The following is a 22,837-nucleotide window of genomic DNA, read 5'->3' on the forward strand; positions in this document are numbered from 1 at the left end:
TTGAGAAGAAAAAAAGCTGTGATAAACTATTTTATCTGCTACTTAAACATGAGGTTCCTTCAAGAAAGACCATGAGCTCCTAAGGGTTGCTAAAAGTGTATAAAAGGTTGAAGGCCCCTAATTCGCTACCTCACTATACAATTGTCTTATTAAGATGTTTGTATTAAGATTGAATAAAGATACAAGAATAATTTTGCAAATTTGAGAAGAAAAAAAGCTGTGATAAACTATTTTATCTGCTACTTAAACATGAGGTTCCTTCAAGAAAGACCATGAGCTCCTAAGGGTTGCTAAAAGTGTAGAAAGGTTGAAGGCTCCTAATTCGCTACCTCACTATACAATTGTCTTATTAAGATGTTTGTATTAAGATTAAATAAAGATACAAGAATAATTTTGCGAATTTAAGTAGAAAAAAAGGCTTTGAAAAACTATTTTATCTGCTACTTAAACATGAGGTTCCTTCAAGAAGAACCATGAGCTCCTAAGGGTTCCTAAAAGTGTAGAAAGATTGAAGACCCCTAATTCGCTACCTCACTGTATAATTGTCATATTAAGATGTTTGTATTAAGATTAAATAAAGATACAAGAATAATTTTGCAAATTTGAGAAGAAAAAAAGCTGTGATAAACTATTTTATCTGCTACTTAAACATGAGGTTCCTTCAAGAAAGACCATGAGCTCCTAAGGGTTGCTAAAAGTGTAGAAAGGTTGAAGGCTCCTAATTCGCTACCTCACTATACAATTGTCTTATTAAGATGTTTGTATTAAGATTAAATAAAGATACAAGAATAATTTTGCGAATTTAAGTAGAAAAAAAGGCTTTGAAAAACTATTTTATCTGCTACTTAAACATGAGGTTCCTTCAAGAAGAACCATGAGCTCCTAAGGGTTCCTAAAAGTGTAGAAAGATTGAAGACCCCCAATTCGCTACCTCACTGTATAATTGTCATATTAAGATGTTTGTATTAAGATTAAATAAAGATACAAGAATAATTTTGCAAATTTGAGAAGAAAAAAAGCTGTGATAAACTATTTTATCTGCTACTTAAACATGAGGTTCCTTCAAGAAAGACCATGAGCTCCTAAGGGTTGCTAAAAGTGTAGAAAGATTGAAGACCCCTAATTTGCTACCTCACTGTATAATTGTCATATTAAGATGTTTGTATTAAGATTGAATAAAGATACAAGAATAATTTTGCAAATTTGAGAAGAAAAAAAGCTGTGATAAACTATTTTATCTGCTACTTAAACATGAGGTTCCTTCAAGAAAGACCATGAGCTCCTAAGGGTTGCTAAAAGTGTATAAAAGGTTGAAGGCCCCTAATTCGCTACCTCACTATACAATTGTCTTATTAAGATGTTTGTATTAAGATTGAATAAAGATACAAGAATAATTTTGCAAATTTGAGAAGAAAAAAAGCTGTGATAAACTATTTTATCTGCTACTTAAACATGAGGTTCCTTCAAGAAAGACCATGAGCTCCTAAGGGTTGCTAAAAGTGTAGAAAGGTTGAAGGCTCCTAATTCGCTACCTCACTATACAATTGTCTTATTAAGATGTTTGTATTAAGATTAAATAAAGATACAAGAATAATTTTGCGAATTTAAGTAGAAAAAAAGGCTTTGAAAAACTATTTTATCTGCTACTTAAACATGAGGTTCCTTCAAGAAGAACCATGAGCTCCTAAGGGTTGCTAAAAGTGTATAAAAGGTTGAAGGCCCCTAATTCGCTACCTCACTATACAATTGTCTTATTAAGATGTTTGTATTAAGATTGAATAAAGATACAAGAATAATTTTGCAAATTTGAGAAGAAAAAAAGCTGTGATAAACTATTTTATCTGCTACTTAAACATGAGGTTCCTTCAAGAAAGACCATGAGCTCCTAAGGGTTGCTAAAAGTGTAGAAAGGTTGAAGGCTCCTAATTCGCTACCTCACTATACAATTGTCTTATTAAGATGTTTGTATTAAGATTAAATAAAGATACAAGAATAATTTTGCGAATTTAAGTAGAAAAAAAGGCTTTGAAAAACTATTTTATCTGCTACTTAAACATGAGGTTCCTTCAAGAAGAACCATGAGCTCCTAAGGGTTCCTAAAAGTGTAGAAAGATTGAAGACCCCTAATTCGCTACCTCACTGTATAATTGTCATATTAAGATGTTTGTATTAAGATTAAATAAAGATACAAGAATAATTTTGCAAATTTGAGAAGAAAAAAAGCTGTGATAAACTATTTTATCTGCTACTTAAACATGAGGTTCCTTCAAGAAAGACCATGAGCTCCTAAGGGTTGCTAAAAGTGTAGAAAGATTGAAGACCCCTAATTTGCTACCTCACTGTATAATTGTCATATTAAGATGTTTGTATTAAGATTGAATAAAGATACAAGAATAATTTTGCAAATTTGAGAAGAAAAAAAGCTGTGATAAACTATTTTATCTGCTACTTAAACATGAGGTTCCTTCAAGAAAGACCATGAGCTCCTAAGGGTTGCTAAAAGTGTATAAAAGGTTGAAGGCCCCTAATTCGCTACCTCACTATACAATTGTCTTATTAAGATGTTTGTATTAAGATTGAATAAAGATACAAGAATAATTTTGCAAATTTGAGAAGAAAAAAAGCTGTGATAAACTATTTTATCTGCTACTTAAACATGAGGTTCCTTCAAGAAAGACCATGAGCTCCTAAGGGTTGCTAAAAGTGTAGAAAGATTGAAGGCCCCTAATTCGCTACCTCACTGTATAATTGTCATATTAAGATGTTTGTATTAAGATTGAATAAAGATACAAGAATAATTTTGCAAATTTGAGAAGAAAAAAAGCTGTGATAAACTATTTTATCTGCTACTTAAACATGAGGTTCCTTCAAGAAAGACCATGAGCTCCTAAGGGTTGCTAAAAGTGTATAAAAGGTTGAAGGCCCCTAATTCGCTACCTCACTGTATAATTGTCATATTAAGATGTTTGTATTAAGATTAAATAAAGATACAAGAATCATTTTGCCAATTTGAGTAGAAAAAAAGCTTTGATAAACTATTCTATCTGCTACATAAACAATGAGGTTCCTTCAAGAAAGACCATGAGCTCCTAAGGGTTCCTAAAAGTGTAGAAAGGTTGAAGACTCCTGTTCTAGATGATTGATGAGGCAGAATTAGGGTATCTTTAACTTAGTGTTTAGTGTAAGGATATTAAGAAAAAAAAAACACAATATAGTCTTAAAATTTCTATTTTATTTGTCCTACAATAACAGGACAGGATTGTTTCAGAACTTCTTGATTATTTTTGAAGAATTTTGCTGAGGTTATAGATGTAAGGTTTTGTGTTTGTGTTTTTCTACCTATTTTGAATGAAAATAAGTAACCTCCTTTTTCGGCCTTATGTAGTAAAAGAAAACCTAAAAGTGTGGGTTGTAGCTTGTTCTGGCTTTATTAGATCAATTCATAAATTGCGTATTTCATATTCTGGACTTATATGAATGTTCTTAGTCTGGGATTTCTTAAAATAGTTACAAAGAAAGTAGTTAGAAAAATTGTTGAGAAGTTGTTAAAGTGAAAACTCTTATCGCCCATTTTCTATCAATTTGAGTATAGCCTTTACAGTTGACTCTAATCTCACTGGTAGTGTGGTATCTGGAGCGACTCAAGTCATTGGTAAAGAGCTTAAAAAAGAAAAAAAAAGAAATAGTGAAGAAGAAGAAATAAAATAAGACAAGCACAGACTTGACAAGTGCATTAGCTACATTCCCAGTAGTGTCTGGTATATAGAGGCTCCACACTACATTGAGTCCATCGCCCATCAACCGCACACTAAACCACTGGAGAAACGCTTAGGCGATGTAGGCTTGTTACACTATGTAGTGAGCTCCTATCAAACCTGGTACAAATAGAAGAACCATTTGGGCACACCTTTCACGTCAATATTGACTCCTTGTAACTCTGACTGAAGTGAAAAAGAAATAGACCAGTTTGATATTGTGAGATAATGGTTGGTAAGGTTACACTGCCATATTATAGGTGTTTCGCAAGACTTGCGCATCCCATGTCAGTCGTTATTTTACCAAAACAAAAACAAAAAAAAACATTCCAGTAAGATATACGCCTTCCCAAGTTACTACCACCGCCTAGTCTCTACTCTTTAGATATCAAATCATCTTCCCAGAGGAACGCCAGACAATTTAAAAGTGGGTGTGAACAAATACGAGGGTCGTTTGAAAAGTCCGTGCAAAAATAAAAACTACTTAATTTTTGGAGGTAAACCTTTTTTATTTTTCAACATAGTCTCCTTTTAGGCTTATACGTACACTTCGTCCAGCGCTGCTCTAGTTTGTTGATCCCTTCCGAATAATAGGATTTGTCCAAGTCTGAAAAATAGCCATTCGTTTCTGCAATCACCTCCTCGTTTGAATAAAATCTTTTTCCCGCCAGCCATTTCTTCATATTGGGGAACAAATAGTAGTCCGAGGGAGCCAAGTCTGGAGAATAGGGGGGATGTGAAACGAGTTGGAACCCTATTTCCATTAATTTTGCGACCACAACTGCTGAGGTGTGAACTGGTGCGTTGTCGTAATGGAAAAGGACTTTTTTGTGGGCCAATCGTGGGCGTTTTTCTTGCAGCTCGGTTTTCAAACGGTCCAATAACGATGAATAATATGCACCTGTAATAGTTTTACCCTTTTCCAGATAGTCGATGAGGATTATTCCTTGCGAATCCCAAAAGACAGTCGCCATAATCTTTCCGGCCGAAGGAACGGTCTTCGCCTTTTTTGGCGCAGATTCCCCCTTGGTAACCCATTGTTTAGATTGTTCTTTGGTCTCAGGAGTGTAGTGATGTATCCATGTTTCATCCACAGTGACGAAACGACGCTTAAAGTCCTACGTATTCTTCTGGAACAGCTGCAAACCGTCCTTGCAACACTTCACACGATTTCGTTTTTGGTCAAGCGTGAGCAATCGCGGCACCCATCTTGCGGATAGCTTTGTCATGTCCAAATGTTGATGCAAAATATTATGTACCCGTTCATTCGAGATGCCCACAGCACTAGCAATCTCACGCACCTTCACTCTTCTGTCATCCATCACCATATCATGGATTTTATCAATGATTTCTGGAGTAGTAACCTCAACAGGGCGTCCAGAACGTTCAGCGTCAATTGTGCCCATATGGCCACTCCGAAAATTTTGAAACCACTTATAAACTGTTCTAATCGAAGGTGCAGAGTCACCATAATGTTTATCAAGCTTCTCTTTAGTCTCCTGAGGCGTTTTGCCTTTCATAAAGTAGTGTTTAATCAATACACGAAATTCTTTTTCGTCCATTTTTTGAAAATCACTCGACTCCCTCGATTCAAACGAATGCCAAACACAAAGAAATAGACCGATCTGGCTGAAACTTGGTGTGCGTTCTTCCAAGAGATGCTACTAACTAAACATAACCTCGATACGCGCCAGTGGTGCTATCTCTCTGACTTTTTACGGACTTTTCAAACGACCCTCGTATAGTATATACTTTTTTAAGGAGATTGTTTCGACGAATAAGCTTAAAAGAAAAAGAATCAACATTATCTCTTTGCGTTACAATATTAAAACTGCAATTAATCCAGCGTTTCCCAATCTGGTGGTACGCGAGTTGCTGGTTGGTGGTACGCGAAAAATAATCAACAATAGCGGACATAAAAAAATAAATCATATAAATATAAACGTTTTTCCCTATAATTCATAAACATTATTTTAATTAATAATATTGTACAGTAATGTTGTTAATATGTACAGTAATTCGTAAGATTAGCCTGTCTTTTCTGGGCACTCTGAAAAAAATCTGCCATTATTTTTGTTAGGATGTCTTTTCTAGGGCAGTGGGTACAAAATATAATTGTAAAAAGTCAACAATTGATCTTAAATGTGTTTATTTGTTTGATAATCTCTTTGCGATTTAGGAAAACATTATTATTATTATTGATTATTACAATCAATAAAAGAAATAAATAAAATATGTTACTTTAATAATTATTTTATTTTTTTGAATTGATTAATTTATTGTTGCTAATAATGCAAAACCGTTCAAATGCCAGCATAGCAGTTAATAACTATAATAAAACAACAATAAGACATATCATAATTAAAATTTTATGTTTCAATTAATTTGAGAATAGTCTTGCAATATGGGACTATATTAATTATTACATATTATAATTAAATTTAGTCAATTCTTAATTGAATTAATAATTTAATTATTCCCGTTTTAATGTTCAAAGTTTCCTCTTTTGAATCTAATGATCTATTGAAAGCATTTCCGTTTAATGGCAGTAAATTTTCAGTTTGTTTTAAATGAGAATCGTAAATACTTCATTTGTTTAAATTTATTATAATGACATCAAAAACGTAATTTTAAAATAATAGGCTAAAAGTGTATATTTTCATTGATTAAACCACGGTGTACTTTCGGTTAGTTCTGTAGTGTTTGATTTTGTTTAACAGCACCGTGAGCACCACTTTATTGTATTGTAGTTTTACAAATAGTTTCATTTAATATCGGTTCTAAAAAAAGACTTTGCTCAACTATGTCAACTCACTAGCAATACGTCTGTCTTGTTAATTTGAAGGACATGTGTTAACGTTCTAAATGTCAGTTTGGAGGTAAACTCGTCAAATTTAGCTTGTGCATGGCTTGTCATCAAGGATTGTACATGGAAATACGATGACAGGAGATTAATCACTTTCCATGTATATATGATCAATTATTCCCAGCGAATGAACTATGATTGATTCCGTTTGAAGTGCCACGCTGCTAAGTTTGACTCCTAATTGTTCGAAAAATTGTTTATTGTTATTATTACTCGCGAACAGAATCTTTCATTCAGAAGGGCTGAAGGCTATTCCAGTATCGGAGTTCGAGCACTGCTATGAGGAGTGGAAGAAACGTCTCCAGCGCTGTGTGGCTTCAGAAGGAAGTTATTTTGAAGGTGACAATTTAGAATTGTAATTCTTTTTGAATAAAAAAAATCAGTCTCATTACTTAATTTACAGACCTCGTATATTCAATAAATTAGAAGTTTACTAAATAATCTTTTTCTGCAACCATGTAGGGAAGTTCTCATTACTGAGTTAAAATCAGCTGTGTAATGCCCAACTTCCCACACTAGTGGGGGGAAATTCCCATTAGTGTCACTTTCCGCACAAGTGAGTGGAAAAACTTTATTGTGCTTCCTTGATATAAGAAGTTTTGTTATTAACATAAATATTTTCTGTAAAACTCTAATAAGCTTATTTAAATTTATTTTATTTAAATAATTAAAAAACGAATATTAAAAAATAAAATAAAAATTGAAAGGAATATAGAAATAAAAATAATACTTTAATAAATAATTAGATATTTTTAATTATAACAGTTAAAAAGGTTATAGTGTTACCTTATAGAAATTTAAAATGGATTCTAGTGATGCCTGTTTAGAAAACACTCCTCCATCAATAAAAGAAACAGCAGAAAATGTAATAAGTAAAGTAAATACGTAAGTAATGTAAATAATTGTAATATAACAATAAATGTTTATAATAAATAAATTACTTTTTGTAGTCTGTAAAAATGAAATTTTTAATTTTATTAGTTAATAAATGGTTGCAGAAAAAATATAATATTTAACTCTAGTGTAAAGTATTTTCCTCACACTCGGCAATTTGCACTTGCACTCGCATCGCTTCGCTCGCTCGTGCGTGCAAACCCTGCCTCGCGTGAGGAAAAGTACTACTTTCCACACTTGTTAAATAAATAACTATTGTCAGCAGTGTTAATTTCGGGTATTCGAAACTTTATAGTTTATTTTATCAGAGTTAGCTGTATCTAAGTAGTTGTTCTCTTTACTTTAACTTATAATATGTATCTGTTCTTTATATATCATTATTCCATATTTTAATTATTTTCGAGTAATTCAGGAAGTAATGGTTTCAATTTTTAATTTAAGATTACTTAATTTTTGTAAAATGTTGTTCATGTGCATGACAGTCTCATTGCCACAAGATGTATTTTTCTTTAGGCAAATCAAAAATATTATTATTACTAAAGACACGTTGCTTTGTTATCAGCATGACGTCGTCTTTTCTAATAAAATAGTTGACAAGAAAAACGCGATGCCTTTTTTACCAACATTATTACAGTTACCCAAACTACCATTACCCTCTAACCTCATCACATCAAATCGAGGAATTCTTTTTGCCGTTCTTCAAAAACGGTGGTTTTACTTCTTTAATTTTTATCATTTATAATATCCAACAAATCTTTTTATTACGAAATATATATTGCATAAATTTATGCTGTTATTAAAATTATGTTTTTCTATCTAAAGTTTTGAAGCAGATTATGGTTTTTAAAATACTTAACTACAAACGAGATACACGTATTTGGGCACCCATAAAATTCTCTTAAACACTCTACCCCCTCGTCAAAGTGACAGAATTTCCTTAAACATATTTTTTTTTTCGTTTATTTTTGCTACAATCAGCGCGTTGGCGCTATAAGTAACAGTGATAACAGTAACAACAATAACAAAAGAATACGAGTGTAGAAGTTACCCAGCGGTAAAACTCCAAAATAGGCTATTAGTCGCTCTCTTCACTTGAGAGGAGATCACGAGGCCACTGTCTCTTAAGGCGTCTTGTCGGGTTGTCAGGAAGAGTTCTAGAAAAAAGATTTTTAGCTAGAGGATTTATATGAGATTGCAGGTTGAAGTGGAGTTTTCTGTATCTTGTTTTAGCAACTTGTGTGACTATCCTTGGGAGGGATCACATTTCCAGTTAATAACGAGATAACTTTCCTGGGCTTGGTCCTAGATAAAAAATTGAACTGGAATTCGCACATAGTAAAAGTAATCAATAAAACAGAAAAATATATGAATGTATTACGATCTATCTGTTATATGAAAAAAGGGGCCGACCCAGTAATTGCGCTTCTATATTATAAAGCTACCATACGTTCGGTGATAGACTTTGGTTCGATTTTCTACGGAGGAGCATGTAAAAGTAGATTGAAAAAATTGGATGTGATTCAAAATAAAAGCATAAGAACCAGTTTAGGAGATTTAAATAGTACTCCAGTGGACGTAATGCTAAATGAAGCTGGCGAAATGCCGTTGTCGGTGAGAAGACAAATGTTAGCCGATCGTTACATGATCAAATTAATGTCCAAATCAAGTCCAATATGCGGTAAACTCTGCCATCTATCGGTAAAGGTCCTCTCTGCTAATTATTGGCAGAAGAAAATAACACCCTTGTTGGTGAATAGTTTTACAGAATTATCACATATTCGCGCACAGATGTACAGTAGCGAAATAGCTCCAATATTTAAAACAAATTACAGTAATCTCATACAAACACTCAATATCGAATTCCTACTCGACAATAGAGATAAACCATCTTACGTTTCAAAAATAATATTTAATGCCAATTATGAAAAACACTCAGATTACTACACTCTGTACACAGACGGTTCTAAATTAGATGGTCGTACTGGAGCTGCGTTTTATGATCCTCAATTAGAATATGGGGCTAAATTCAAACTTGCACCACAATGTACGGTATACAGCGCGGAACTGTACGCTATAAAAGAGGCTTTGAGGTATATCAACACACTTAACCACAAAAAAACCGTAATTTACACAGACAGCAATAGTTCATTACAGAAATTGCAAAATTTTAAATTTTCTATAAATAATTCTCATTTACTGGTGGAAATTCTAGAGTTGAACAGAGAAATAGTAGCCGCAGATAGGATGGTGAAGTTCGTCTGGATCAGAAGTCATGTTGGAATAGTGCTTAATGAGAAGGTGGACGATCTGGCTAGGGAAGCCACAGTGGATGGACAGACTACAGACTACAGACTTACTAACGAGGACGTTAACACATTGAGCCGACAAAGAGCGGTGGCGAGTTGGAGTCAATTATACGCAAACGAAAAAGGTGCTTTCTACAAAAAATATAATCCGGTCGCAGGCCAGAGAAAGCTCTGGTTTAGAAATTTTGAGAACACTAATAAAAGATTTATAAGCAGTATGTGCCGGTTGCGTTCGAACCACGCTATTTGCGGTGAATATTTATATAAAATTGGGAAGGTGAATAATGACTTGTGCGATAGATGCCATGAGGTGGATAGCGCTGAGCACATCATCATGGAGTGTGCGAAGCATGACATACAAAGAAAAGAGTTTTTCAACCGCCTTGAAAAGGAGCTAACTTCCCCTTATAATTATATGTGCATTTTGAGCAGTAATAATGTAAAGTTATATGAAATATTATATGGTTTTATGGTAGAGGCAGGTATTAAAGTTTAACAGATTTTAGGCACTAATGAATTATAAAAACATAAAGGTTTAAAAACTAAATTTCTGTTATTTATGTACAAATAAATGATATGCTGGCTGTATGGTGCTACCGATGCCAAGAAAGAAAGGGAAAAAAAAAAAAAAAAAAAAAAAAAAAAACTTGTGTGACAAAAGGGATGTTAAGGTCAGTGTGTATAGTCAGGTTGGAGACATAAAAAGGAGCGTTTACAATAGTTCGAAGAATTTTAGATTGAAGAGATTAAATCCTTTGAAGATTGAAGCGTTTGGTTGAGCCCCACAGCTCTATTCCATACGCCCAGATTGGTTTTAAAATAGATGTATAAATTAGTCTTTTGTTGTCCAGAGAGAGTTTTGATCTGTCGTCTAAGAGTCTTTTAAGTAGTCGATAGCGTCTGTTCAGTTCTGTTCTTTTAAGTCTAGTGTGGGGGTTCCAAGAAAGTCTTCGGTCTAAGTAAAGCCCAAGGTAGCGGGCAACGTTCACTACTGGTAGAGGTGTTAGGTTATAGATGACTGGAGGAAGAGTAATGCGTCGAAGAGTGAAGGTGATATTTTGAGACTTGGTTTCATTAAGTTTAATAGCCCATCTCTTGAACTACTAAACATATTTTAAATTCTTTATTCCTCTTAGTTAATGGCTAATTTAATGCTCTCCGAAACTTTCTATTTGTCAGACAACTTGCAATGAGGTTTTATTGAAATAAGTTTTTTAATGAAATATATTCTATAATGTACAAACCAAAGTAGTAATGGTAGTAATAAATGACATATTTTAGTTATTATGGCAATATATTAAGAAAGTTAGCTAAGAGAGTGGCAGACTCCGATTCATCCTTTCAAAATGAAGTTAACTTGCACAATTAACTGGAATATTCCAGATTTGTTTTGCGCTTATTTTTAATAATAGTATTATCAAATTCTAAATGAATTTTAAACTTTTCTTTAGCGATAAAACTTAAGTAACATTCAACTTTTTATTGTATTAGTTTTTGTTGTTCTCTTTCTTTTAGTGAAAAAGCAAATATAGGTACGTAAATAAGAAGTTGTTTCGTTCTTTTGTAACCCGACGGTGGTAGTAGACAATATCTCTGCCTCCTTAATCTATTTCCGCGTTCGTCCCTTTTGGTTTAGACGATTTAAGAACATTCTTTACTTACGAGGTGTGGCTATTAAATAACGAGACTATTGCTGTAAAACATTTTATTTTAAATTTATACATATTTAGTTATTATCACCTTCAATATACACCCCTCCCCTATCCCTACAACGCTCCATGCGAATTTACCATTCTTCGAAACAGTGCTGGAAGTCTTTTTCTGTCAGCTCCTGCCTGACGCGTGCCGCTTTTTTTTTTACAGTTTCAAAGGACAGAAATCGCGTTCCTTTTAATGCAGAATTGACTTTGGGGAACCAGATAAAAGTCACGTGGGGCCAGGTCAGGCGAATAAGGCGGATGTGGCCTAAAACTGGGATGTTGTACTTGGCTAGAAACTGTTCTTGACAGACAATGCAGTGCGAGCCGGCGCGTTGTCTTGATGGAGAACCTCGTGACTTGTTCTACCACAAATCGGGTCGTTTTTTCCTTACTCTTTCACGGAGTTGAGCCAAGCACCTTACGGTAGTAATGTTTGATTAATTATAATCGATATTTTCATCCGTTTTGGACGTGGAAGGGCGACCCGGGCGGTCATCATCTCCGAAGTCTTCTCAGCCAAGTTGGAAACGCTTGAACCACTCAAAAACTTGCGCACATGTTTCAACATTCATCGCCATAAACTTCTTTTAATAAAAGATAAGTTCAGTAGAGGTTTTACCAAGTTTCATGTGAAATTTCACGACAATTCGTTGCTCTACTACATGTGTAGTATCATGTTTTCGGCAAAACGAAACTAACACCTCTTACACAAACGACGCTGCACGACAGCTGTGCACAGCAGTTCGGTCGTTAGGATTTGGCGAAACATGCATAGTTCTTCTGTAGCAGCATCAGTCTCGTTACTTAATAGCCACATCTCGTATTATTAAAGTCTACAACAGGTTTGAGTTCATTAATGTTGCTGCAGAAGATAATTTCCTGAGTAGATACTTGTATGATGTTTCTAACATTTCTTTTTTATCACTTGTGTAGTACATCATTTTCATATGTTTGGGGGTCTTCTTCTTCAATACCACAAACTGTTTGACTAGATCTCAACCAACTTATTGTCATAACACTCTTTTTGCATAGCATGTCCTTTAAATCATGATCGTTTGGCTAATTCAGGCATCATGGACTTATAAAATGCATCCTTATTTGCTGTTATTGTAATATGTCGCGGCCATTTCCACAAGGCTTGCATTGTAATCTCAGATCTTAAATCGGTAACATCCTTTTAAGCTTGTCTAGCATTTCATTAGCTTTAACATCACAGTGTACCTTTGCCCAACTAAAACTAGTATACGAGGGTCGTTTGAAAAGTCCGAGCAAAGTCAGAGAGATAGCACTACTGGCGCGTATCGAGGTTATGTTTAGTTAGTAACATCTCTTGGAAGAACACACACCAAGTTTCAGCCAGATCGGTCTATTTCTTTGTGTTTGGCATTCGTTTGAATCGAGGAAGTCGAGTGATTTTCAAAAAATGGACGAAAAAGAATTTCGTGTGTTGATTAAACACTACTTTATGAAAGGCAAAACGCCTCAGGAGACTAAAGAGAAGCTTGATAAACATTATGGTGACTCTGCATCTTCGATTAGAACAGTTTATAAGTGGTTTCAAAATTTTCGGAGTGGCCATATGGGCACAAGTAACGCTGAACGTTCTGGGCGCCCTGTTGAGGTTACTACTCCAGAAATCATTGATAAAATCCATGATATGGTGATGGATGACAGAAGAGTGAAGGTGTGTGAGATTGCTAGTGCTATGAGCATCTCGAATGAACGGGTACATAATATTTTGCATCAACATTTGGACATGACAAAGCTATCCGCAAGATGGGTGCCGCGATTGCTCACGCTTGACCAAAAACGAAATCGTGTGAAGTGTTGCAAGGACGGTTTGCAGCTGTTCCAGAAGAATCCGCAGGACTTTAAGCGTCGTTTCGTCACTGTGGATGAAACATGGATACATCACTACACTCTTGAGACCAAAGAACAATCTAAACAATGGGTTACCAAGGGGGAATCTGCGCCAAAAAAGGCGAAGACCGTTCCTTCGGCCGGAAAGATTATGGCGACTGTCTTTTGGGATTCGCAAGGAATAATCCTCATCGACTATCTGAAAAAGGGTAAAACTATTACAGGTGCATATTATTCATCGTTATTGGACCGTTTGAAAACCGAGCTGCAAGAAAAACGCCCACGATTGGCCCACAAAAAAGTCCTTTTCCATCACGACAACGCACCAGCTCACACCTCAGCAGTTGTGGTCGCAAAATTAATGGAAATAGGTTTCCAACTCGTTTCACATCCCCTCTATTCTCCAGACTTGGCTCCCTCGAACTACTATTTGTTCCCCAATTTGAAGAAATGGCTGGCGGGAAAAAGATTTTATTCAAACGAGGAGGTGATTGCAGAAACGAATGGCTATTTTTCAGACTTGGACAAATCCTATTATTCGGAAGGGATGAACAAACTAGAGCAGCGTTGGACGAAGTGTATAAGCCTAAAAGGAGACTATGTTGAAAAATAAAAAAGGTTTACCCCAAAAAATTAAGTAGTTTTTATTTTTGCACGGACTTTTCAAACTACCCTCGTAGATTCCTTCTTCTTAGTGGTTGGCTGTAAGCTCTACGACTTCTTCGACGATTTAATAAACGCATTAGGGTGAATGCAATCATTGATTAGGCTTTGTAAAAAAAAAAAAAAATATAACAATAGACCCTTTTTATTTGATACTTATTAAATAAGAGTGTAATAGATCCATTTTTGTTTTCTAAAGAATGGTTTTCCTTATTTCTAACGTCAAAAAATATATGTTTAAGAAAACTTGCCAATATCAAGGAATGCAAACCCTTATCAGGCGCTGCCAATAAAATATATTAACAAAATAAATGAATTATCACAACGACGATGTATACATACATAAGTATGAACATGCAGCGGTAACAGTAATATCCAGGTTAGAAGTACAGCGAAGTGAATGGAAAACGATAGCAATGAATCAAAAATTAAGGTAAAGAAAACAAAGTAACGGAAAGTAAAACCCGGGCGAGAAGGAGGTGAAAAACACAAGAAAATAATATATTGTAGTAATGAATAGAAGCGTCGAAGTCGGCTAAGAAGAGACAGCAAATATGATGTAAAACGAAGTTACTGAAAAGAAAGAAACAAATTTGGGATAACTGGCATGGCAGAATTTATGAACGAAGGAATATAGAGCAAAGATGAATAAGAAGATGAAGAGTACGAAGTAGATGAAAGAAAAGCTCGAACCCAAAAACTGTTTGAAACGCCTGAGAATGATTGCTATTGAGTTAAGGCTGAAGTTATGCTTGAGAATCAAGGTTACAAGAACTTGTTGGGCTGCAAAATGTCATCTATATCCGCCAAAGGAAGAAGCTGAATGTGTGCAAAGAGTAAAAATCAAAATTATTAAAACTAAAATTAGTTAAATTCAAAAAGGATAGAACTTTAAATCTACTTTATTTCAAAATAAATGAATATTTGATTAACAAGTTTGCAAATAGTTTTTTTGATAGTTTAAACAACAATTTAACATTTAAACAACAAAGACAATGTTATTCGAAACATTCGATTAGTCTAGAGGCTATGTGGTATTCACGTTTACCGCAAACACATCGATCTAGGTTATATCCCTTGGGATTTTGAACGTTTTAGAGAGAAGGGATTGATGACCCAACAATGTTTACCTTACCTACATTTACTAAACACTCAGTATATGTGTGTATATGTGTAAACTTAAACACGTTCTATCTACAATGAATATAGGCTTTACTGTTATTATGTGATATGATGCTGGTATTTAAGAAAATGTGTATTTAAATCATGAAACGAATCTTTAATGTTAGTTAATAGTATAAATTAAAAATTTGTTCTTAATAAACGCATTACTTTACTCAAAATTCTAATTCAAAAATAACCTTCAATCTCAGCATATTTAACCAAAATCAATTTCAAGAAAGTGAGCTATGTATTAAAACTGTCCGGTAGGACAGTTGTATAAGGGTTGATCATCAAAAACTGCACGAAAAAGCGTAACGTTGAAAAACTCCCAACTTGACAATTTTTTTCTCTTTTTCTATAAAAGATAAAATTCCCAAATTTTCTTTAAAATGTAGGGCAAATCCTCCTTTACAACTGTAATTTTTTTGCAACAACATAGATATAATAGATTTCGAGAAAAAAGTTGCTGAAAATGAGCAAAAACGGCATTTTCAAAAATGGTTGTTCTTCTTCTTCTTGTTGTTGTTGTTGTTGTTGTTACCTTTTTTGTAAACTGCGTAGCGCCTAAACGCGAGAAAACCGATTTTCATGAATGAGGTGTCATTCGATTCGGAATTTTATGTAGATGTGCCTTTTGGGGGTCTCGACGCTGTACATTGAATGGGAGAGGAGTTAGCCCCCTTTATGTAAGGCCCCCTCCAAAATTATTATTTCTAATTTCTCTGTAAATCTTGGCCCGATTTTGATAAAATTTGGTAGGATCATAGGGTTATGGCTTCCCTACGTAACATTAAAACGACATTCTGCTCTTACACTTGTTCAGAGGAAGTATAGCAATCGTTTCAAATTATCGAGACGTGAACCGATTTTCATGAATGAAGTGTCGATTCGAATCGAAATTTTGTTCAGACTTGTATTTTAAAAGTCTCGACGCTATGCCTCATAAGGAGGGGAGTTTGCCCCACCCAAATAATAGACAAAAAGGAAAATCTATCCAAAAGGTAAAAAAATCTCCTTAACAAAAACTTACAGTTTAAAATGTTAAGTATAAGGGTTGATTAAACGCCAAAATGCACACAAATCAGCAGGTAACCAACATTTCATTCATACTTCATTGATATTATTTAAGTAATTTTACTGCATTATCTTTTTATTAAATTTTTTAGAATTTATTAGATGTCACAGACCCTTATGCTGGCCAGTTCATTCATAATCTGTGACATCTAATAAATTCTAAAAATGTGAAGGAAAAGTTAATGCAGTAAAATTACTTAAATTTTTATAACTAATTATGTTGATATTACTCACCATAATTATATCAAAAAACTTATAATGAATGAAATGGCCAGCATAAGGGTCTGTGACATCTAATAAATTCTAAAAAATTTAATAAAAAGTTAATGCAGTAAAATTACTTAAATAATATCAATGAAGTATGAATGAAATGTTGGTTACCTGCTGATTTGTGTGCATTTTGGCGTTTAATCAACCCTTATACTTAACAAGGAGATTGAATGAAGAAGTACTTACAATACATTTAAATCTTGTAATAGATACAATAAATGGTTAGCAAGCCAAATGGCACATAGTCACTGCTGCTTAAACTTTACATCGATTCCCTTGACTATCAAAAGTCAGAGTACTTACGGAAGCCAAATGCTTTCAAGCAAATCCGAAAGCTGTTTGAGAGACGCCTCTTTACAGCTTAATACCGTGTTTAACTTAAAACGCCACTTAATTGAGCTAAAAAAATAGGACCATATCTTACCTAAAAATAAAATGCATTTACGGGGTAAAAATATAAGTTGTAGATTAATGGACTTTAAATCACGGTAAAAAAAATGCAACTGAAAACCTAGGCGTATTTTTTTAAATGAAATGAAATTTAAAGCGATAGATAGAAGTTTTGGGCTTATTTTTTACTTCTTCAAAACCTGTTAATTCCAAAAGTTTATTGTGTAGTTCAAGAAAAATCTGTGATTTGTTCACATTATTTAGCATATTTTTTTTAATTAACTAAAGAATAATGCACAGTTCTAAACTCGTCAAACAAAAATCCTTTCTTTCGAAATTAGTACCTAACACTCATTTAACATCATATTCATTTTTCTTCTTTTTATTTTATTTTATTATTTATAATGTAAATTTTATATTTTTGAATATAGTTCTTAAATCAATTAATTATTAAATTACACGTTTGCAAAAAATCGTACTGGATTTGATGTTTCAGAACAATTATATTCTTATGGTAGGTGAATTCCTTTCATAATGCCGATGCTGTTTTGAGGCCTACTTTTTTGCAATTAATCACAGATTTCTCCATCAATTTTTAAAATAACCACTACTCATGATATACCTTTCGAAAGGTGATTGTATGTAGATGTTTTTCATGAGTGGTGCACGTTTTAAACTTATATAATATTTTTAAGAAAAATGAAGTCAAAATTTTGAGCGAAAAAATTTAGAAACTTGCTATTTCTTATGTTTGGGCCACAAAATGAAATACTCGATATTATTATTTTGGAATATAAATTAGCTTATATAAAAGGAAATTTAACCTTCTTTCTAATGAGCTTATTGAAATTACTGTAGCTTTAATAGTTTCAGAAATATAGACGACTGTTTGCTAAAAAGCAGTAGTATCTTGAAAAAACATAAAATTAAAAATATCGATAAAACGGAGCCGAATCGAGCCATAGTTAATATGGAATTTTTTTTAAAAAATTTGATGCCCAGAATCACCTTCCGAAGTTTCGGCCTCACCTCCGTGTACACCCTGCATATAGTTAGCAAGACAGTATAATAAACCCTAATGGTACTTTTATAGATAAGACTAACTAATTTTGACCAAAACGTTATTCTAGTCTTTTTTGATTTTGAAGTTACGGTGAAAACGAACAGAGAGGCCAGTTTTTCTCATTCAGAGGACCTTAAAACGTTTACTTCCGGTTTTGAAAACTCAAAAAAAACAAATCCGCACGATTACAATACCCTCTTTTACTTAGTTCACTGCAATAGTGAATGGGAAACTAAATATATAAATAATAATTGGTGGAGAAAAAAATGTCAGTTATAAATAACAGTATAAAAATTTTTCAGGAGCTGTTGGCGGCGATAATGATGACTCTGACGATAAGGAAAAGGAGGAGGAGGCGGAAAGGGAGAGACAGGAAGCTATCCGGGAGGCAGAAGAACGACGTAAAGAGAAGCACAGAAAGATGGAGGAAGAACGAGAAAAGATGAGACAAGAAATAAGGGACAAGGTAATTTCAATGAAATTAATTAATTTATTAAAAAACAGAAGATTTTTCTTAAAGATCTATCTGTAGTAAGCCTAGTTACCATTTAATTTTAATATTTAATGTCAATGATCCACCAATATGGATCAAGTTAGCAATGATTTAATATTATAATATTATAGAATCAATTTGCTGGATAAAGCAACGATATTTTATACCTCGTTAAACCAAGAACTGCTTAAAAATACTTTTTGGTTGATACACAGGAAATATTTATTCTTCTTTAGATCGTTATTTTAGGGTCCGAACTCGTCCATGTGCAAATAAAATGATACTGTTAGCTTATTTTCTTAAATGAAGACTACGTAGAGCGATATTAGAACACGAATATAACCAAGAAACTAAAGAATTACAGAAGTTTTGGTAATATAATTCATTTTGATTGTAATATTTAAGCCATCAAATTTAAATTTAGTATAACAGGGAATAGATTCCTGTAACCCATTTACTGTGTTCCACTGTTCATCAAGTTTGACTAATAAACATTGCACCCATCTTAAAAAACAAAAATTGGTAAATCTTAAGAATAGCTCCCCGGAGGTGTGGCCTAATTCGAAGTGATTCTGATTCGCTGTTACTATAGAACCCGCCATATTCAAATATAAATATAAAACTATTTCTTTATTTTATTTTTACACTTAAATCTAGCGGGTTATATGGTAACAGCGAATCAGAATCACTTCGAATTATTTATTTAGAATTGATATTTCTATTTAAACACCCCCTGATTTATTTATTTCTTAATGGGGGGCTTCGCCCCCACACCCCCTGATTTATTCCTTAATGGGGGCTTCGCCCCCCATACCCCCTTCTAACCTACCTAATCACCCTCAATTTTTTAATTTGTGTCACAAGATTCATTACAATAATTACACAGAACAACATAAAAGAAACTTACCTTATTCTGTGGAGTCCTTTTCCTGAGGAGGGTATACTTGTCGAACTCCCTCCAGAAAATCGAACAAAATTTTATAACATTCATTACTCCATCCCCACTCACACTACAATCATGCTTTAATTTAAAAAAAAAACTGCAAATTTAAAACGCTCATGCTCATAAAGTTACAAAAAAAAGGCACCTCAAGTCACAAACAGGGCACTCGCGGGAACTATTAATACATTAAACAGGAAGCAGTTATTATGCAGTAAGTGTACTGCGCTTGCCCGCGAAACATAAGAGTTACGAAATTCGCACAATCCGAAACAGTTCATTGGCGGGAAGTAGTTTAAAATCTCGCCGGTAGGTGCGCTGTACTTCCCACCCCCTAAAAATAAACAGGCCACACCTCCGGGGAGCTATTCTTTAGATTAGCCCAAAAATTTTGTAAAACGTAGCAATGTAAATTTAAAACAAATAAACAAATGGCTAATGTAAAGAATAGTTACCCGGAGGTGTGGCCTGATTATTTTTAGGGCATGCGCAGTACAGCACACTTACCGTTGAGTTTTTAAACTACTTCCCGCCAATGTACTGTATATAATTTGTTTGAATTTCTTACTTCTTGTTTCGCGCGCATGCGCAGTACACTTACTGCATAGCAACTGCTTCCTTTTTAATGTATTATCAGTTCCCGCGAGTGCCCTGTTTGTGACTTGAGGTGCCTTTTTTTTTGTAACTTTATGAGTATGAGCGTTTTAAATTTGCAGTTTTTTTTTAAATTAAAGCTTGATTGTAGTGTGAGTGAGGATGGAGTAATGAATGTTATAAAATTTTGTTCGATTTTCTGGAGGGAGTTCGACAAGTATACCCTCCTCAGGAAAAGGACTCCACAGAATAAGGTAAGTTTCTTTTGTGTTGTTCTGTGTAATTATTGTAATGAATCTTGTGACACAAATTAAAAAATTGAGGGTGATTAGGTAGGTTAGGAGGGGGGTAAGGGGGCGAAGCCCCATTAAGAAAAAATCAGGGGGTGTGGGGGCGAAGCCCCCCATTAAGAAATAAATAAATCAGGGGGTGTTTAAATAGAAATATCAATCCTAAATAAATAATTCAAAGTGATTCTGATTCGCTGTTACCATATAACACGCTAGATTTAAGTGTAAATATAAAATAAAGAAATAGTTTTATATTTATATTTGAATATGGCGGGTTCTATAGTAACAGCGAATCAGAATCACTTCGAATTAGGCCACACCTCCGGGGAGCTATTCTTAAGATTTACCCTCGTTTTTTGTATATGTATACATAATATATACAGGGTGACCAGAGTTATATGCTCCACCCACTTTTTTTTTTAACGGCGGGAAATTTCGAAAAAATAAAAAACACGTATTTAATCATTTTTAGTCTAGTTTATTTTCAGTGATTGACCCATTTTTTTAAACCCCTGTATCTCGAGATACAGCATCCAACTTTCTTTTTTGAAAGGGAACGTTATATTTTTTTGCATACTTTTTTATAGTATTTGAGCTCCTAAAAAAAAATAAAAAATAAATTTTTTTTAATCGGTTAGTTTTTCAAAAGTTATGGTAATTTAAAATAAGAAAAACTAATTTCAGTTTACTGTCAAAATTACCTTACTTTTTTTAAAGAATCTGTTCAAACTGGGCACAATCAACGGATAGGCAAGCCAAAACTCTGGACTCCCACGCTTTGCTTGTAGCAGCACTTATGGTGGCAAAGTCCAAGATCTAGGCAGGCTAGAGTTATTCGACGTTCAGGTTGTTTTTTTCTACAAACGTTTGGTGTGGAGTTTTAGAAAAATCAACTAATCGGCCCATACTTCTACAGAGAGAACTTAACTGGTGCAAGGTATCTAACTTTTTTTTTAAGAGACATTTTGCCAGTTCCGCTTGAAGATGTTCATCTACAACGTCGGCTAGATATGTATTTTCAACAAGATGGTTGCCCGGCGAGAGTTGTTCGAGGTTATCTGGACAGAAATTTCCATGAAAAGTGCTTAGGGACTCATTGTCCGATCCAATGGCCACCTCGATCTCTGGAATTAACCCCAATGGACTATTTTTTTGTGGGGATATCTAAAAAATAAAGTGTACAGTAACCTTAATCCTGTGGCTTCAGTCGAAGATCTGGAACGTCGAATAACTCTAGCCTGCCTAGATCTTGACTTTGCCACCATAAGTGCTGCTACAAGCAAAGCGTGGAAGTCCAGAGTTTTGGCTTGCCTATCCGTTGAAGGTGCCCATTTTGAACAGCTTCTTTAAAAAAAAAATAACGTAATTTTGACAATAAACTGAAATTTGTTTTTCATATTTTGAATTACCATAACTTTTGAAAAACCTAAACGATTTCAAAAAAATTGGTTTTGTTTTTTTTAGGAGCTCAAATACTACAAAAATATGCAACAAAAAATATAACGTTCCATTTGAAAAAACAAAGTTGGATGCTGTATCTCGAGACACAGGGGTTTAAAAAAATTGGCCAATCACTGAAAATAAACTAGACTAAAAATGATTAAATACGTGTTTTTTATTTTTTCGAAATTTCCCGCCGTTAAACAAAAAAGTGGGTGGAGCCTGTAACCATGGTTACCCAGTATATGGATAATATTAATTTCTTTATTAGACTTTCACATTTCGATTCAAATCTAATTTTAATTTTATAAATACATTTTAAGCACGTATTTTTGGGGAATTTGTAAGCATAGAGAGAGCAATATTTGTACAATACATAAAAATAATTTAATATTATTTTATACTATAAGCAAAAAACAAAATCGTGTGAGAAGGCAGGGCCAAACCCATTGTGTAAAGTTAAGCAATAACTGTTCGTGGAGTTACGGGCGAGGTTAGCAGATCAAAGTGGCCCCTAGAGTGCGGGAAACTTGAGGAGGTTGCAAGTTGAAGTGGTTGTGGCGGGGTTAGGAAAGTGGATTGTAAGGTTATGAAATATTTATTAGAATACTGGGCTGGCCTTAAAGGCAGTTCAAACCATAGCTGTGTACAGATCAAATGTTTCGTACTAAATGACAGTTCCGTCTCCTTACTCGGATATCTCTTCATTTATTTTATTATTATTATTTTGTTTGTTTTTATTCTTATTTTACCTATTTGTGTCCCAGAATGTTCAATATCACAATCAAGTCACGTTTCGTATCCTTAACAAAAACTTACAGTTTAAAATGTTAAGTATAAGGGTTGATTAAACGCCAAAAGGTACACAAATCAGCGAGTACCCAACATTTCATTAATATTTTTTAGAATTTATTAGATGTCACAGACCCTTATGCTGGCCACTTCATTTATAATAATTTTTTTGTTATAATTATGATAAAATTTATATTTCTTCATCATAACTAAATAGAAGCTTATTTTAACTCTATTCCACATTATTTTTCTGATTTATCTCTATTATGCCCTTTATTTCTGT

At 33.9% G+C, this 22,837-nt stretch overlaps 1 protein-coding gene across 9 annotated transcripts in view; it reads left to right on the forward strand.

Annotated features, from left to right (window-relative positions):
- Positions 1–22,837, forward strand: part of cpx (synaptic transmission protein complexin) — a 1,020,744-nt gene that overhangs the window by 936,672 nt on the left and 61,235 nt on the right. For all 9 annotated transcript variants that reach the window (XR_012454131.1, XM_074114282.1, XM_074114283.1 and 6 more), the window contains one exon: positions 18,308–18,471. Coding sequence is in view for 8 of the 9 variants with exons in the window: in XM_074114282.1 (XP_073970383.1) it covers positions 18,308–18,471 (164 nt within the window). In the remaining variant the exon portion in view is untranslated. The remainder of the gene's footprint in view (positions 1–18,307; positions 18,472–22,837) is intronic.

Source organism: Rhodnius prolixus, unplaced genomic scaffold, assembly GCF_049639745.1.
Source record: "Rhodnius prolixus isolate KJV_2025 unplaced genomic scaffold, Rpr scaffold_7, whole genome shotgun sequence".
In the NCBI taxonomy this organism is placed as follows: Eukaryota; Metazoa; Arthropoda; class Insecta; order Hemiptera; family Reduviidae; genus Rhodnius; species Rhodnius prolixus.